Source organism: Eufriesea mexicana, unplaced genomic scaffold (assembly GCF_001483705.2).
Source record: "Eufriesea mexicana isolate 0111107269 unplaced genomic scaffold, ASM148370v2 scaffold2501, whole genome shotgun sequence".
NCBI classification, from domain to species: Eukaryota; Metazoa; Arthropoda; class Insecta; order Hymenoptera; family Apidae; genus Eufriesea; species Eufriesea mexicana.
Genome location: NW_016910581.1, coordinates 243433 through 261668, shown reverse-complemented (window position 1 = coordinate 261668; position 18236 = coordinate 243433). Strand labels below are relative to the sequence as shown.

The window sequence follows — 18236 nt, the reverse complement described above, 5'->3', positions numbered from 1 at the left end:
CTTTCAATTTTTCATTAAAGCCTTTTAGCTTTTTCTATCACACGCTGATCCATAAACTGTAGAAGAGAAATTATATTTGTCGTTAAATATATAATTCTATATATTCCATTGAATACATCAAGGTCGGTTTTTCCAAAGATGCGGTCAATTACTACGTATCCCGAAGGCACATTATTATGAAAACTATGCTTTCCATAGTTGATATGATTTTCTCCCTCCTTTTATTTTCGTTAATTGTTATCATTTCCACTCAGTACTTTATTGTTTTAAAATTTTTCTTTTTATATGAGATATGATTAATTTTCAGTTGTACAATATTGTCTTTTCATTATATTCCTTGTACAAAAAAGTTGCTATCGTCATTTTTTAATCTTATATTCCTTATTATATTCCTTCGTCAGTTGAATTGTTAAAAGACATTCCGAAAATGGAAACGAATACTAATGAATTCCTATTTTTAATGAATTTTAACTTTCTGTTCGTTTAGAATATTTTTACACGGAAAACGACGTTCAATAATATAGGTAACAATAATTTGGCAAAAATTCACTAACTCGGGCACCAAAAGTAAAATTTTACTTCAGTGAAAAGAGTTTAACGAAATGGGCTTACAATGTGTAACATGTTTAGCATGAGATCCATTTTTATCGATTTATCCTGTAATACTGAATAATACTGAATAATACTGAATAAACTAAAGGAAAATGCATTTTGAATTTGCAATTAGATAGATAAAAAATTCAAGTTATCAAATTAAAGTAACATATTTTTTAGGATCGTATAATCATCTGTTTGTAATGGTCGAGTCACAAATGTAATAAAAAATAAAAATAAATAATAATTTTTAACGTGCCAAAATATTTAAAACATATTATTGAATTAAAGGGATATCGATCTATCTAAACTTTTCGAAAAAATAAACGTCCTAAATAACCTATTTATTTTGAATTTATTAAGTATGCAAACGCTATTACTTTATGAAAATTGGCCGTTCTTTCGACTTTTCTCTTTATTTTTAAACAACAATTTACTAATTTTTTCTTTTATAATATATCTACTCTAGAAATTTTCAAGAATATCTACAAATTTATTATTTATGAAAAGTACTTGAAAAACTATAGTTTTACGAGATCCTGTTCAAGATTGTTTAGTGTACGAATACCTTTAACGTTTAAGTTCATTTTAACCGAAAGGGAACAAAACATTACGGTCTTGTTTATTGAGAAAAATATAACAATTTTTTAAATATAAAAGTTTCATACTCATATCAATCATAGTGGGAACTAACTGCTCGATTTATTATTATACTTTGTACCTATTTTACGCATGCTTCGATTATTTTCAAAGATTATATCCTTTTAATCAATATCACCGAAACATTAACTTCGTTAAGAACCGAGTATGATTGCCTAGTAAAAATTACAAATATCAAATGGGAATAAAATTCCGTTACCTCATCATATATGTGTATCACTCCAAAGGATAATTTTCACTGTCATAAACCTTATGCAAAAGATCAACAACTTACAAATATATATAGTCAGCTAAATTTCTATCACAATTGATGCATAGTCTAATATTTCATGATTTATCATGACCTTAGTTTTTAAATAAATCAAACATAAAAAGAAGTGAATAAAACATTACCCAGAAAAATGTAAGATAAAAATTTAATTGTAATTTTAAGGTAATAAAAATAATCCTTGCTACTTAAAACGGTTGAAAAACTCGATATCTTAATTAAATAAAACAAACAAAATAAATGAAGAAAAGTTTATATCCAACTAATGAAATGTCGTCAAAACTTGTAAAGTCAACTAACATTTATTAATAACAGCACCTTCATTATTCAGTATTGGTAATATATTTATAGAATATTTTCTGTTTAAATTCATATTTTGAATCAACTGATAAATTTTTAATCGTAGTAATATCCTCTAAATTTATACATGAAAGAAATAAAAAATAATCGTATTATAGTTAATTAATATTCTTGATAATTGCCACGGTTTCTGAAATTCGTACAATTCAAGATTTGTATTCACGAATCAAATAATCGCTGTACCTATTTTATTTACTATGATTAATTGCTTATTACTTACTATTTTGTATTATTATAAATCAAATAAAACCTGAAGAATCTAGAAAATAACTAACTTAACATTCCATACTCTTTCTAATATGGTAACGTTTAATGTGAGTCTACTAATATATGCATGATAAAACATATTAGATATAAGTTTGCAGAAAATAGGTAACATTGTCCAATAACGTAAATAAGAAAATTTCAAAAATATTTTATGAGAATGATCAATAATGTAAGACTTTTATAAGAATATTAATTCCTTAATAATTACAATATAAAAACAGTAAACGTGATTTAATTTTATAATGGAAAAATTTTCTATTTTAACAATTATGTATATAATACACATATAAAATAATTATTAAAGACAAAATCAAAAGGATATTAAAATTAATAACGAAGATAATGTGAAAAAATGTTATACTACAAGTATAGTATGTAAATGAAAGTTTCAATTCAATATATTTATATATATTATTTATAAATTTATTTTTATTTATAAATATTATATATATTAACAGTATAATTATAACTCTTCCTTTATATTTCTTACATTTTAATGGTATATTTCTTTTGCATGAACTTATAGTATTCAATTATTTTGATATTAAAGACTATATACAAAAGTATTAGTAATATATATCTATATTATATATGTTATTACATTAATAGTTTTACATTAATAGTAAATTTGACGATATAAAATATTCTTCAACATATTTCTCATTGTATGTTATGTAATAAATTTTATAGCTTAAAATAATCTTACCATAAATGGTGTATGATGTCCTAGTGCAAGTAATCTTAATCCAAGTCCATGTAATATATTCACCATACCAGCTACACCAGCATATTTCCCAAATGCAACCACTCTTTGTCCATTATCGTCTGTTAGTTTTTCATAATCTAATAAACGTATATTCTTTTCAAGAATAGCATCTAGGAGAGGCATATTACTTTCTTGCGCCTTGATAGTATGGGAAAAAAAGCAATAAGTTTTATTAGATATAAGTTGATCCACAGGAACTTGTTTCACCCCAAAAATTACAGAGGCTGAACTAATATCCTCTTGTAACATAGCACCTGCAGCTTGGTAAGAGTGTGCAGGATAAGCTCTTCTATTACTAGGTTGTACAATTACTTTTACTCCTTCTCTAATTAATTGACGAACATTTGCAGGTGCTAAAGGAGCTCTTCTTTCCCACACTGACTGATCTTCTCTTTTTATTGCTATTATTTTGCCTTTTAAGGTCTGTAAAAAATGCTTTTGATTAAATATTTTATGTTTATGTTTAAAAACACTCATCCTGGTCACTATTAATATTGATGATCATACAAGAATACATATTATATTATGCATTTCTTACATTAATACAACGATTTGAAGACATGTTGTTACGTATTGTTAATAAATTTGCATTGAATTCACACTTGCGTAATTAAAAAACTGTCAGTGATTTTCAGTATAGTCATATAAATGGTATAAAAGCACTTTGTAGAAACGAAACTCAAAATTCACCAACTTCATTAAATTCACAACAAAACAATAAGAAACTATTGTGTAGTACAATACAACATGCTTCCATTTTAAATTAAAGCTTCTATATTACTGTGTTGATATTACATGGGTCAGTGAGGTCAATGCAAATCTCAGAATACGTTACCACATCACTGATAAACTCAAAGTCACGTTCTTATCAAAAAGATTTGACTTTCTTTCAGCATATGATTTCTATCATATTAATTAACTCAGATTAACAAAACTTCATATTTTAAACCTGACTTCATTTTTAATGTCTTTTAACATGACAACATAATAACTAATGGAATTTTTAATTACCAACATATATTATCTCCATTCATTAGGCTTTTTTATGCATTATACTAGATCTATTAGAAAATATATCGTTATTAAATAAAAGAAATTTCCATATTGAATTTATTTCATTATGATACAAAGTATTATCTTTACATATTACATAGGACTAATATCGAATAAAATACTAAACTAATTTTTCTATACCATAAAAGTATTGGAAAATATCAATTAGATTGTGTTTTAATAGATAAGTACATTTTATTTTTTATTGTCTGTTTAGTTGGATTGATCTTTTTCAGTATTTGAGTCATTACATTAACTAATTGTTCAGAAGTAAGACCAGTTTTCTTTGATTTAAACTTTTGTAAAAGTTCTGTTGTTGTCATTGGTTTACGCATAAGATATCGTCTAACTGCATCTTCTGTAATTCCAGATTCACTATAACATAACAAATATATTCATTGCATTAAAAATTATATTGCAAGACTCTAAATATTTTATGGAAAAAATATCACGAATTGCTGATTAGGCATAATAGTCAATTAAAATCATAAAATAATTGAAACATGATGTTTGTAATGAAAATATTATTTAATATGTTTATTATTCATCCGGTGAAATGCAGTACATGCGTTTTTAATAAATATTTTCTTGATTTGTATAAATTGAAAACCGTTTTGACATTTCTGCTGGATAGCTTTTTCTTCAGAAAAAGGTACAGAATCTAATGCATAGCAAATTCAAAAATAAAAAATTGATAAATAAAAATAAATTCGTAAATAAAAAACCGTTTCGTGAAAATGTAAAAACAGAACGTAGGAGCTACGAAAATCGGTATCTTTTTAAATTTTAATGGTTACTTATAACCATTCAAAGCTTCAAAATATAATCATAAGCACTGATGGGTTCGAAAGTCTCTCCCCTCTTATCATATGAGACAAATTACAGCTTTTTAACTACTCTAGTTTTCATATACCATTTAATTTTTGTTAAAAATTTAGTTTTTACAAATATTCGAATTTTTCGAGAAATAAAGGTGATACAACAATTCCGCTTACAAATTTGTACTCAAGGCGAAGAACTCTACAAAAATCATCCACTATATATTGCAAAAAAGAAAGAGAGTTAGAATTTGTTGGACAATGCAGTATGTATAAATTACGATGAAGAAGAATAAATATCAGGTGTACTAAGTTATATGATTATCACTTATTTTTTATTTTCTCTTCTTCTTTAAAATTCAAATGAGGAAAACTAATTACTTACATCATTATTTAGAAATTGTTTTGTTTGTTTATTATTGCTCATTCTAAATTAACTATTATCTAGACTCAATTGTAGACCAAATTCTAGACCCAATAGCTTTTATTATAATAAGAAAACCTACCTATGGAAAATATTACTATATAAGATATTAAAGAGACATTGCAATAACATTTCTAAGAAAATAAATAAGAAACACACTACAAAACCTATTATCCTATTTAATTCATATTGGCATTTATAAATAATTACAAATATTAATACCAACATTGATAGAGATAGTAATGAAATTACAGATTCTCATGAGTGAAAACTGAAAAGAATTTCATTCTTTATTTTCAATTAGTAAATTATTGCATACTACTTTATTTTCATGTATATTAATATTCTATAACAAGAAACAATATATGCACCAATATTCCTTTGCATATTCTTTCATTTGAAAGGTTTGGAATTTTATTCGATACGTATGTATATCATGTTAATCCTCAAAAATCAAATAAGTTTAATATAAAGAGTATAATTTCTATCTATATTCATATTTTAATACTTCATTTTATAAAATAAAATTTTAAAAAATAACACTGTACAATAAATTTTAACTTTTTTTCAAATCTCTAATATCCATTGGTAAACACTTGTAGAGTTGATCTTTCTGAATACGAATTCACAATCGAAATAGCTCTAGTACCCTCGGTTTTCGAGAAATATGAGTTTTTTCAAAAATGTACGATTTTTAGCTAAAATGAAAAATTACACGAAAACTAAAAAAATTAATAGGTTCATTCCTATCTTAAAAATTAGATGAGAGTTTTCCGAGTTTATGGATATCAATAACTATAATTATTTATGCTTCTGAATAATTACAATTGGTCATCAAAATTTAAACAAAAATCGCCGAACGTATTTCCTACGCACTATTCTTTCATTCTTACGAAAAGTTCTTTATCCAAAACAAACTTGCTATACGGTATCTACGATCCCTCAGTCATTTCTGAAGAAGAAATCATCTAGAAAAAATATTGAGATAATCTTCAATGTTAAAAGGGCGGTAAAATATACATCTGCAACGTGTAAGCTGTATTTTACCGCCATGTAGCATTCAAATGTCTACACTCGGCAGGGACGTAATCATGCGTACTCTTTTATATCATGCGTAATCTTTTACATATATAACATGTATACATATTTTCATGTATTTTATTATACTGATTGCAAAAGTATAAAAAATTTCTTTCATTCATCTGTAATTTAAAACAATTTCGTTATTTAATACAAATGACTTTATAATGTAAAGTTGTTAAAAAATAAATGCAATTGTCTACAAATTTATAAGAATTTTATAATCGGGATTATAATACGCTTTCTCAAACATGGTAATATTTGGATATTATTTAATAACAGAATTTAAAGATGATGCAAAACAGTAGCGTTTAAGTATTATTCAAGCATATTTATTTATCACTCTACCGTGACATCAATTTATGAATTTTAGGTATTCACATAGCGATTCCTTGGTATTAGACTTATTGTTTTAGAAAAAAGTATCTTACCACGCATTAGGTAGAAAAGTGTGCGGACAATTTGCGATTCATGCTACAAGTAATCTTCTATTTTATATATGTATATCTCATATTTTCTGCAGAAAAATTTTATTAATTCCTAAGCATCTATGTTTATTCTTTAACAGCGTCAGTATTTAATATCGACGTCGACTTCGCATAGCGACGTCCCTGTTGAGTCTAGACAAATGAGTAATACCTGCGCGGCAACAAAATAGCTTACGCACTGCATGCATATTTTACCGATCTATCAACATTGAAGATCATCTCGTTTTTTCTTTTCTTTTTTTTTCTTTTTTTTTTTTTTTTTTTTTTTTTTTTTTTTTTTTTTTTTTTTTTTTTTTTGGATTATTTCCTTTTTATAAATGTCTAAGGAATACGATATCGTACAGCTAATTTGTGCTAGATAAAGAACATTTTGTAAAAGTGCAAAAATAGTGCGTAAGAAATACGCTCGGCGACTTTTTATAACTTTGATAACCAATTGCAGTTATTCAAAGGCATAAATAATTACAGTTATGAATATCCGTAACTCGAGAACCTAAGATGGGAATGAATCTCTGCACTTTTTTAGTTTTCGTGTAATTAAAAAAGGATTCAAAAATTCTATTAAATTTCCTCCATCCAATGTGTAAATATTTTTGTTAAACATACTGTGTATGTACATCAATATTTTGTATGTATAGAAAATATAATTCATTGCATTTTAATTGGAGTAATAAAAAACAACTAATAACAAAAACAGTAAGCATTCATTTTAAGTATTAACATTAAATATTAATTGATGCTATATATATAAAAAAAAACAACAACAAAGATATCTAGTTTATAGTATTAAGTGATTTATTACAATACTAGTTATCAAGAAACACTTTCAAAGAAATCAAAATTTTATATATGTTCTTATTTCAAAATATATTAAAAGCAATATTCTTTATAATTAATTAATTTTAACTCTGCAAGAAGTATATCAATATATAAAATTTAATTAAAATCTCTTTTATTTATAAAATTTAAGTAATAACAAGCAACATACCTGGCTCCTGGAATGTAAGAAGTTACTGGTACTAAATTAAAATTATCCAATTTTAACTTTTTCGATTGTGATAAATCTGGAGATCCAGATTGTTTTCTTTTTATGGAGTCTGATATTCCAGCAGGTGTAGGTGTTGCAGACCTTGAACTATGTGCACTATTAGATTTTTTATTATCTTTTTCTTTTACTGTATCAGATTCTGAATCTGAGTCACTTGAAAAATCGCTAGAAGAATCTTTGCCTGATGTAAGTTTTTTTAAATCTTTTTTTTTTAATTGTTTCTTCTTTTTCTTTTTATCTTTTTTCTTATCTGTATCTTTAGTGGTCTTATCTTTATCCTATAATAGACAGAAAATAAAATAAGTGTCATATTAGTGGAAGAAGGTATTAATTTAATTTTGATCTTTCTTAATTCACCTTATCATCTTTATCTTTATGTTCATCATCTTCATCTTTCTCTTCATCGCCATCCTTTTTGTCTGCTTGTTCTTCATCTTCATCATCTTCATCAGAAGCAAGTAATTTTCTTAATGCGTCTTCTTCTGCAACTGACTTTATTTCTTTCTGTTGTTCCAATTCTGATTCAGAATCCGACGAATCAGAAATGTAATCACATTCTCTACCTTCTTCATCTCCGTCATCACTTTCTTCAAATGCTTCATCATCCGAAGCATTTTTCTTTTTCTTTTTCTGGATAACAACTAATACAAATAATTAAAGTAACACAAAATACAGCTATATAACATTAATCATATAAAGTGAAAGAAATTCATCCTACTACATAAACAAAAATTATATCTTAACCCCCTATGCTGTGTAAGATGTACTAGAATATATATAAACGATACTGCATTTTACACTCTATACTCGTAACATGCAGTGAAAGTATTTATATAAACATAGCAATTTTATATGTATAATAAATAATCTCGTCTAAATAATAGAAAGAATAAAGAAAACATGGTAACAAATATAATCACATAACTATTAAGTATGTAAACACCTTTGCCTTTTTTCTTCTTTTTCGCATCATCTTCTTCATCGGAGTTTCGTTTACTTTCTTCATCGTCGCTGAGCGAATCGTCATCATCACTATCCATCCATTCATCCATTTCAGATATTTTTAAGTCTTTTTCTTTTTTATTTGGTTTCTTACCCTTCCCAGTCTCTATTATTTCTTCATCATCTGCACCTTCCTCATCGTTCCTAAGTCTTTTACGCAACATTAGTGAAAAATAATTCATTACTTTATTTCTACGACTAAACTCTTGTTCTGCTTCTTCTGCACTTAGTGCTTTATATCTTTGAATTGGTTGAAAATTATACCTGAATATATAAACATTTCATTGAAATTTTAATGAAACATAGTTTAATTTTGAAATAGTCAAATTACATTACCATTCATGCAATGGAAAAGCTTCTATGGCTCCATCAGCAGCATGCGTAAAAACATAATATGCAGCATTTTCACTCACACCACCTTCTCTTATGCCTTTAAATTTTTTTCCAGTTTTTCCTCCAGATTTTAAAATCCAAGGTTGATCCTCTGGTTTATATTTTCTACTTGTAATGCCAAACTTTTTTCTTCTTGCTTCTTCTCTTGCATCTCGCCCAAATTCAGATCCAGCTCCAAATTTTGGCATTTCCTCCTCTATTCCTTTATATTCTTTCATATTGTTTTCACGTTCCATTTTCACTTGACTCCATTTCGAAAAATCAACATTTAATGTTGCATTAAAACGCATCACATTGTGCTTTTTCTTGTTGTTTCTAAAATATCATAACATTTTACTTAATAATATTGATTCTATAAACATTTATATATATAACCAGAATAATTTTTAAAAGATTATTTTATTTACATACTTTGGTACTCTGATACTAAATTCTTGTATTGAAGGTGCAACTGAAAGCTAAAATTGTTATTACATTAATATAATAAATCTTAATAAACTATAGTTTAATTAGATTAATTAAATATAGTAAATTCTTTATCTTTACAAAGCATTTTTTTCATACAAATGTTAAAAATTTGGAATACAAAGTCAAAAAATAAGTAAATAAAATTTATCAATTTTGACATAAGTTATATACAATTTAATTGATAATAATGCAATTTTAACTAAATTATATCCCTCTGTTCTACAAATAGAAATATGTTACTTTTTCTTTTCTTTCTTTCTTTTTTTTCTTTTTTAATACTTAAATAAAAGCCAGAATTCTATAATGTGCTTACAATTCTTAAATACTATCAAAAATTTGTATCCAAGATGAGAAGGTATATTTTCTGCAATAAATAATTTGGCAATTGGATTGAAAATTTGTTGAAAACAATTTATAATTCTATAAACTGTATATATTGTTTAATTCAGGCTGGCACAAGCTAAGCTCCAGAGCTTAGACAGCTTCTCCACCTCTAGCATCATAAAAAACAACTTCTACAGAATTTTCTGAAAACTTTGAATAGATCTTAGATTTCTTATGTTTGTATATAAAAAACTCTATATAAGAAAATTAAACAAGATACGAGAGTGTTACAAATGATTTATTACAGAATAGAAACTGACATATTTTTAATGGAAATATATGATGTAGTGCACATTATTTGCAGATACAGATACTTTATACTCTTAATAATAAATAATAAAAATCTTAATTATAAGTACATGTACATGTGTATGCAAGTGCAGGTTTATATAGGATAGAAAAATACAAGAAAAGTATAAAAAATATGATAACATTAAAATAATAATGAAAATGGAAAGAAAGAAAAAAGTAAGTTAAAAAATCATATATGCAAAGTCATGGGAAAAAATAAAGAGAACTTGTTAAAAATGAAACTTATACATAGGTGAAAACTTAATAGGATGATAGAATTTACTGAAAGTAGATAAGAGATAAACTTATTAATAATAGTATAATATAATAATAAAAATATCCATTTGAGTACACCAATTTGAATAATAATCTTATGAATAAATATTATGGTAAAATAGTAGTGCGAACTTGCCGAATATTTTTGAAGATAATTGAAACCATCAAATTCATTGATAATTCAGTGATTAGATAATTAGTTTATAAGCACACCGAAATTTACGGTTTTAATTACTTATTGATTAGATTTTGATTTCTTTGTGTGACTTTGTTACTCTTTCGACTTTTATCATTTCAATTTCAAATTTTATGAGATTAAAAGATCTTTAAATACGTGTTAGAGTTAATCTTCATTCACTTTGAATAGGGGAGAAGATCCAACATAATCCAAGAGTTTCAAATAGAAATCGTAACGAAATAAATCACTGTTGTAATTTACGTTAAGAAAAGAGCAATTCTTATGCAAAATATTTTATTTTCCTAAAATAAATTTAAAAATAGTGTTTGAAATTGATCATAAAATATGGTAAGATCGGTTGTTTGAGATTACCGAAATTCGTAGTATTTATAAATAATTGTGGAAATTTTGAATAAAAAAGATGAATGTTAATAGAAAAGATGTTGTTTATTACTATATTAGTTACAATTAGTTAGAACAAGTTCTGCTAGATTGTAAAATATTTTCCACTTAGTAACTGAACTAATAAAATCACCTTCAAATTTATCGTTTGTCATTTTTTTCTTCAAGGCTGAAGTGCTATTAACTATAAACTGTATATTTTAATGCTTTTACATGACAGCTTTAATATCATAATGAACATTAATAATATCGGTGAAAATACACTAATTCGATCACAAAATAACGTTGGATTTGTAAATAAGACGGCAGAAAAATTTTTACGTAGAGCTAGCTGTTAGTAATTAATGATATTAATAATTAACAAAATATGATTCAGGCTATGTACATATGTAGAATAATAAAAAGATATAAATATTAAATAAATAAATAGATAGACGAATAAATACACGTGTACATAACGTATATGTTTAATCACATAATATTATAAATAATTTATAATATTACTATTTGTAATAAACATTGTAAGTTACAAATGATTGATAGATATACAAATACAATAATAATATACCTGTGTGTTGCAACTAATAAATAACTCATGTATTTTATATCCGTTATTTGATAATTCTTCTGGAAATGATAAAATGTAAAATTCTTTCATAACTTCCTTCTACCTTTATTTATAGTAAATGCAATATCTCTTATTTTATACGTTTAAAGATAGACTTAGAAGAAAAAATCCCTAAATATAAATTGTTAATTTTGAGAAAATTTATATAGTATAATACAGTTTATGTAAATATATTTAGTATATTATGTTTCTATATGTTGAAATTTATATTAAAAAGGTAGTAACTTCCGTTAGCACATACGTGAAATCATGTTTCATAAAATATCTTGAAAATCACTAGATGTTTAAGAAATAGTTTAAATTTAAATAATTAATATTCCCTAAATATAAAAAGGATTTAAAAAAAACGTTCCAAAAAAATTTATTTATTTATTGAATAACTATTCATACTAAAAACTAGTAGATCTTTGTGAATTTTTGCTGTAAAATATTAATATCGAAACGTTAAAAAGTTACAAACAGTACTACCGACGAAATTGATATTTTGATTTACGACATTAAAAAGAATATTGTTACATTCGTTATTTTCTTATGGTCTGTGTTATTCGATATAATCAACTCAAAATTGATAAAAAGTGTATAGACATTTACATACATTTCACAAGGGAACATACCAAAATGTAAATCGGTGATTTTGATGAAATTTTGTATAATTACAGGATAGCTAAAAATGTTACACACGTATTTCCTTTTTTTTTTATCTGCCATCATTCACATCGAAAAGATGAAATTCGACCATAAAGTAAAGGTATTGAAACATATTTTATCGAATATTTCGTAAAGTATTAGAGATAGGACAATTGCGTAAATCGGCGTATTTTGCGACTTGTAAAGAATCCAGGAAAGACACTAGTGTAAAATTTTATCCTTTTTTCTACCTATTATGCAAATTAGAAAACTCGGTTCCGATGACCTTGACTTTGACATATGCTGTCGAGCAAACCTTTTCATATAAAGAATGTTTAATTTTTAGTGTTTTGTTACCCTACAGCAAAAAATTCCCCCTGTGAGATTCCGTTTAAAAGCAAAAAAGAAATTGTTCAAACTTTAATTGGTGATTTGATCCCCTCATAGACATTTACTAACGGCAAAAAAACTGACTTTAAGTAGTTAGTATGTTTAACTAGATATTTTACGTGTTTACGCTAAACACAAATTATCATTAAAAACAGAAGTTTTGGATTAAAGAATTCCCCTGAAATATAACGTTCAGATACTTCCGCGAGTCACTGTACCCAGAACTAGTGCGATACAATATTTTTAAGATTGGTTCGCTTACCGTATTAAAATTAATTTTTCGAATTAATAACAGGATGAAGCTATATTTAAATTGCCGCCGATCGGAAGGCCTCATGCGTCCTGGAGAGAGTGACACACGTCACGCGTGAAAAAAAAAAAAAAAAAAAAAAAAAAAAAAAAAAAAAAAAAAAAAAAAAAAAAAAAAAAAAAAAAAAAAAAAAAAAAAAAAAAAAAAAAAAAAAAAAAAAAAAAAAAAAAAAAAAAAAAAAAAAAAAAAAAAAAAAAAGAAAAAGAAAAAAAAAGACATATATGTTTTAAGCGAAAAAATCATTACTCATCAATCAGGATCCAGTCAAACTGGAACTTCACTTTCATTCTATATATAGATAGTACTGATATTTTTTCCTTTTCTTTCTTTTTAACTAAACACGTTAGTAGCAATCTTTTTTTTCTTTGCTAATATCTCGAAAAATACGACCGACCGCCAATGTTTTGCAAAGAAAATTTTGTGCACTGCTTACAATAAAATTTATTTTGTAAATATCTGTGTAATTGTTTATTTTAGACCTCATGTCGCATGACATCTTCCTATGCAGAATTCGAGAAGAAACATTAGTCATTTCATTTAAAAAACTAAAGGTGACATTTGCATTTCGAGAAAAAAGTAATACAATATAAAATCGATTACGGTATTGTTTTATTTGATATTTGAACTTTTATTTGACATTTTTTGATACAACAAATAATTTTCGATTTATTTGAAATCGTTATGTTGCGAGACTTGCCCTGTATACACGAAAAACCACTGAATGAAACAAATGTGACGATCTAGATCATTCTATATTATCAAATATTGTAAAACTAAAAAAAGATTATTATAAAATTAACCTTTACCTTGACATTTTCACAGTCAATATTTTCTTTAATTACACTCCATTCATCACAAATAAAGAAGTCTCAATAAAACTATGGATCACAAACAGCAGAACGTCCAAAAATTCATTCATACAGAAAATGAATCTTAAGCATTCTCTCTTTTTTTCAAAAGGACAGTTTAGTTATGATCAACGATTCCTTTCAGATTTTTTGTCTTTATAGTGAGTAGAATGTAAATCGAATGCAAAAAAATAAAAAATTAAACTGAAAATTTCGATTTATTTTGTGGAAATTTGTTTACATCTTTTATTATCAAATCCAGGGTATAAAATCGATCTGTGGTGGTCACGAAACTGTATTTCTTTCTTTTTTTTTATACATCTTGTACATGTTTTCTTTATACAGATCTATTGGCCTTATATTTTCAGTGAACTTAATATTAAGCCTATCACGATCTAAATGACTAAGGCAGATCGTGTCTTATCTGCAAAGAAAAAAGTTATTCCAAATCTTCATTTCTACACATATTCAGAAATTATCAAAATAGGCGAAGGAGTTTATTGACAAATTGACCAAGATGCTAGTTCAAAAATGTCCAAAAGTAAAACATAAAACCTATAAGATACATAATAAAAAAAAAATAAATTATCACAATCAAAATGAGTATAATCAGTCCAAAATAACTCTATGAGCGAGTTGTCTGTTGAAGAGAAATAAATCGAGAATTATGTACAATAAAGTGCATTTACTGAAGTAGAAGCATCCTCGGAACTAAAATTAATCAAAATATACATATAAAAAGCTAAGGATATAAAGCAAATATAAAAAAGTTAAGCATAAAGCAAAGCTAAATAAATATAGAATATCGATAAAACAGTTTTATTAAACTAACTTTATTTTAATGCTTTAATAAATTAATAAATGAACAAAGTTTAATGATTTCAGTTGTTGTTCATAACGTGAAATTTATATTTAAATTAGGCACCAGAAAAATAAATGAGCAAAAGAGTGACTGTTTGAACAGTAAACGAAAAAATATTAAAATAAAATGAAAAATCCACTTTTATTATTGAAACAAGAAATATCTACTTATTTTATTAATATTTATATACATCGTTTTTTATTTACTTGTTATGCATGAAATTTTAGTACTCCTTATTTAATCCAATCTTATACTAGTGAAAAACAGTGAAAGTAGGAAGAGTGTATATATTCTTGATTTTATTTCAATGAAGAATGATTTTATTTTATATTTACTAACTGCCAGCAATAAAATATACTACATATTATGAAATTGTTAAAAGATTGGACATTTCCTGTTTTTTTCTTCTTATTCCTTGTACGTATATGTATATAAATAAGATGTTTGTAACCTATTACATAAAGATTTATAAATTGTGTATAAAAGATAATAATAAAAACAAATATCAATAATACACAGTCTATGGTTATAATATACTTGAATGTTTTGATAATATTTTAAATGTTTACTTATGAAAATATCATGAAACCTCTAGTATAAGAAAATCTAATGTCCAAATATTCCACTATTTAAACATTTTAGTATCCAAACAGCTTATTTTCTTATCTATGTTTTTTACTATCAAAACAAGTGCTACATAGTTATAGAAAAAAGTTTCACTTACCAAAATGTTATCTTTTCTATTGAACATTATACAACCAGTTAATGGAATTATTGAATGTCTTAAATAAAACCAAGAAAAGAATTTACTTTAAAATTTCTTTCTAATTTTTGGGAAAAGAAGTGAAAACAACAAAATTATATAAAAAATTGAATTTTCTAGAAACTACATGGGTTAATATAACAAATATTATGCTAAAAAGAACACCAACAAAGCTCTTTCTTTATAACGAAACTGAAAAATCAACAAAGGAGAAACGATAAAGCTGAACTATTAGTATGTTGCATAAAATACAGAGATGCAAAAAGTGTAATAATAACGTGATAATGATTTGACCAAAACACTGTAATAAATACAATTGGCAATATTTTTAATTCTGATACTAAAAAATTAATCAGTAGTGATAAAGATGTACCTTTTTACTACAAAGCATTTATCATGTCAGAAAAAGAACTAAGATGATTAAAAAAATAAAAAGAATATAATTTAACACCGTTTACTATGTTAAATTATTATTATATTTTTCTTTCTTTAATATGTAGTGACAATACAAAAGAAATACAAATGTTCTAGTACTTAAAAGTCCCTTTATCTGAACAGTTCGTATTAATTTGAATACTGAAAGTTTCGCCATATAATAAACAAAAATCAAGGTAAACAATTTACTTCTATATTTAAGTAAAATATGCCAATTTTGTATCTTTGATTATACTATTGCATCAACTACTATTTATTAAATTAACTATTTATTTAATTAATTATTTAATTTATATTAAATTTATTTAATTAATGATTAAATTAACTATTTATTAAATTAAAAACATAAAAATTAATAAATAATTTTAAATATAACTATTCTCTTGCATTATTTTTAATTTAATTGTTCCTTGTATTTTCTTTCAAATATTTACATGTAATATTTTAAAGATTGAGGTATATTTCTTAACTACTTTAGATATTTTACTCGTAAAACTTTGAGCATTATAATCATTGCAATAACTATAATCAATATTCAGAAATAAATATCAAGTATTGGAAAAGAAAACAGTGAAGAAATTTTTAACATATATTTTGAAGACTTTTTATTTAATTATGTGAATCCAAACTGAATCGAATTTCATTAATTAATCTCTTATTATTAAATTCATAGAAAGATCCTTTTAATCACAATGTATAAGAAAATAATAAAGGAGGAAGGTATTATTATTTACTTTCTATTACATGATGATAAATTTCTATTCTATTATGATTTGAAATTGAAAGCTTACAGACAACATATTTGATATAAATTATTTTGACATACATTTGACATAAAGTACTTTGCGACATAAATTGAAAGATTCATTTTCTATTATAATACATAAATAAATAAGCAATTTATAAAGTATTTAAATGTATTATGATTAGCAATTATATATTACTTATGATTATTTTTAGTATAATTTATTTAATATAACAATGAAAAGTAATTTTTATGAAACTTTATGGTTTTAAATCAATTACACTGCATAAAAAATTTCACACTTAAATACCTTTGAAACTACAGGGGATGTCATCTTGATAACTGAGTTTAGTTCAATGATAATAAAAATCGAGCCATCACATCACGTTAAACTCACTACATAAAACAACTAGAAACTCATATTAGAGGTTATTTATTGTTTCAATATTTAGTGTATTTATTAAGTATTAATCGATGATTTTTGATAAATTTTATATGTATATATTTTAACATTAGTAACAACTTTGCTAAATTGTTACTCTTTTATAAATAAAAATATCAAATTTTATTAACATAAACCAACAAAAAATAAATATCATACTAGAGAAAATACCAGGGAACACTAACGCTAAATGTGTTTAATAGGCAAACTATTTTTGTGTAACAACAAATAAACTAGAAGTTGTAATTATTCATCTTTAACTTTTTTATTGTATTTATACAAATTAATATTAATTGTATAATAAGTGTTTTGCATTACTCTCATAAATTTACTAAAAAATTTCTTCAATATTTTCCATTGCTTTAAAACATATATATATATATAGCATTTACTGTTGTGATGAAATTATAGAATATAAAAATATAAAATTTTATTCCAATAATATTCAAAACAAAATAAAAATAAGAAATTAATAATATACTAAAATAAAACAATAAAATTACCTTGCTGTGTCTTTAAATTATTATTGATATAATATAATTTATAAACACAATTAAATATTAAGAAACTTAAAGTTAAAGTTAATATATTTACAATTATACTTAAATGTACTACATTCCCATCTCTAAAGCAAATAATCTAATCAATGAAATGTTTATAATTTAGAATTAAAAATTATCAAAATATTCATAGGTATTGTAGAAGAGAAGTAGTGATATTGTATAATGTAATTACTAATTGTAAGCAGAAAAAAATTTTATTATAAAAAATATTAAAATGTTTAAAAAATTAGGGAAACTATAGCAAAATATTTAATAATGTTTCATGAAATGCTGAAGAATTGATAAGATATAAGAGATGTAAGAGGAATATTTATTACAACTATTGTGTGTAATAATACAATAATATAAATCAGAAATTCATTAAATTAAAAAGTTTAAAAGTAGGAAATTAAATTATACAAGA

The 18236-nt window shown here is 24.7% G+C and overlaps 2 protein-coding genes across 3 annotated transcripts in view; both read right to left on the bottom strand.

The window, feature by feature from the left end:
- LKRSDH (lysine ketoglutarate reductase/saccharopine dehydrogenase) overlaps positions 1 to 3562 on the bottom strand; it is a 64454-nt gene extending 60892 nt beyond the window's left edge. The window contains exons 1-2 of the mRNA XM_017903644.1: positions 3454 to 3562; positions 2856 to 3338 (exon numbers count right to left, since the gene is read on the bottom strand). Coding sequence (XP_017759133.1) covers positions 2856 to 3338; positions 3454 to 3477 — 507 coding nt within the window. The 5' untranslated portion in view covers positions 3478 to 3562. The remainder of the gene's footprint in view (positions 1 to 2855; positions 3339 to 3453) is intronic.
- Positions 3563 to 4129: 567 nt separating this feature from the next.
- TfIIFalpha (transcription factor IIFalpha) lies at positions 4130 to 17256 on the bottom strand. 2 transcript variants are annotated; one of them, XM_017903647.1, is made up of 7 exons: positions 17139 to 17256; positions 9633 to 9679; positions 9165 to 9536; positions 8770 to 9092; positions 8184 to 8467; positions 7767 to 8104; positions 4130 to 4343 (listed from the first exon to the last, which is right to left on the bottom strand). In XM_017903647.1, the coding sequence occupies exons 1-7, from the start codon at positions 17160 to 17162 to the stop codon at positions 4130 to 4132; spliced, it is 1602 nt and encodes a 533-aa protein (XP_017759136.1). In that variant the 5' UTR covers positions 17163 to 17256. The 2 variants fall into 2 exon arrangements, with proteins under 2 accessions (XP_017759136.1, XP_017759137.1); XM_017903648.1 differs by lacking the exon at positions 17139 to 17256 and adding an exon at positions 10003 to 10079.
- Positions 17257 to 18236: the final 980 nt, after the last annotated feature.

What these genes read in the sequence shown, in the direction of transcription:
- TfIIFalpha (XM_017903647.1), bottom strand. Translation starts at nt 17,162, where the DNA reads ATGACATCCCCTGTAGTTTCAAAG. An exon ending in TTTAGTATCAGAGTACCAAA is followed by an intron (nt 9,537 to 9,632) that starts GTATGTAAATAA and finishes ATGATATTTTAG; the next exon opens with AAACAACAAGAAAAAGCACA. An exon ending in AAAGAAGAAAAAAGGCAAAG is followed by an intron (nt 8,468 to 8,769) that starts GTGTTTACATAC and finishes TATTTGTATTAG; the next exon opens with TTGTTATCCAGAAAAAGAAA.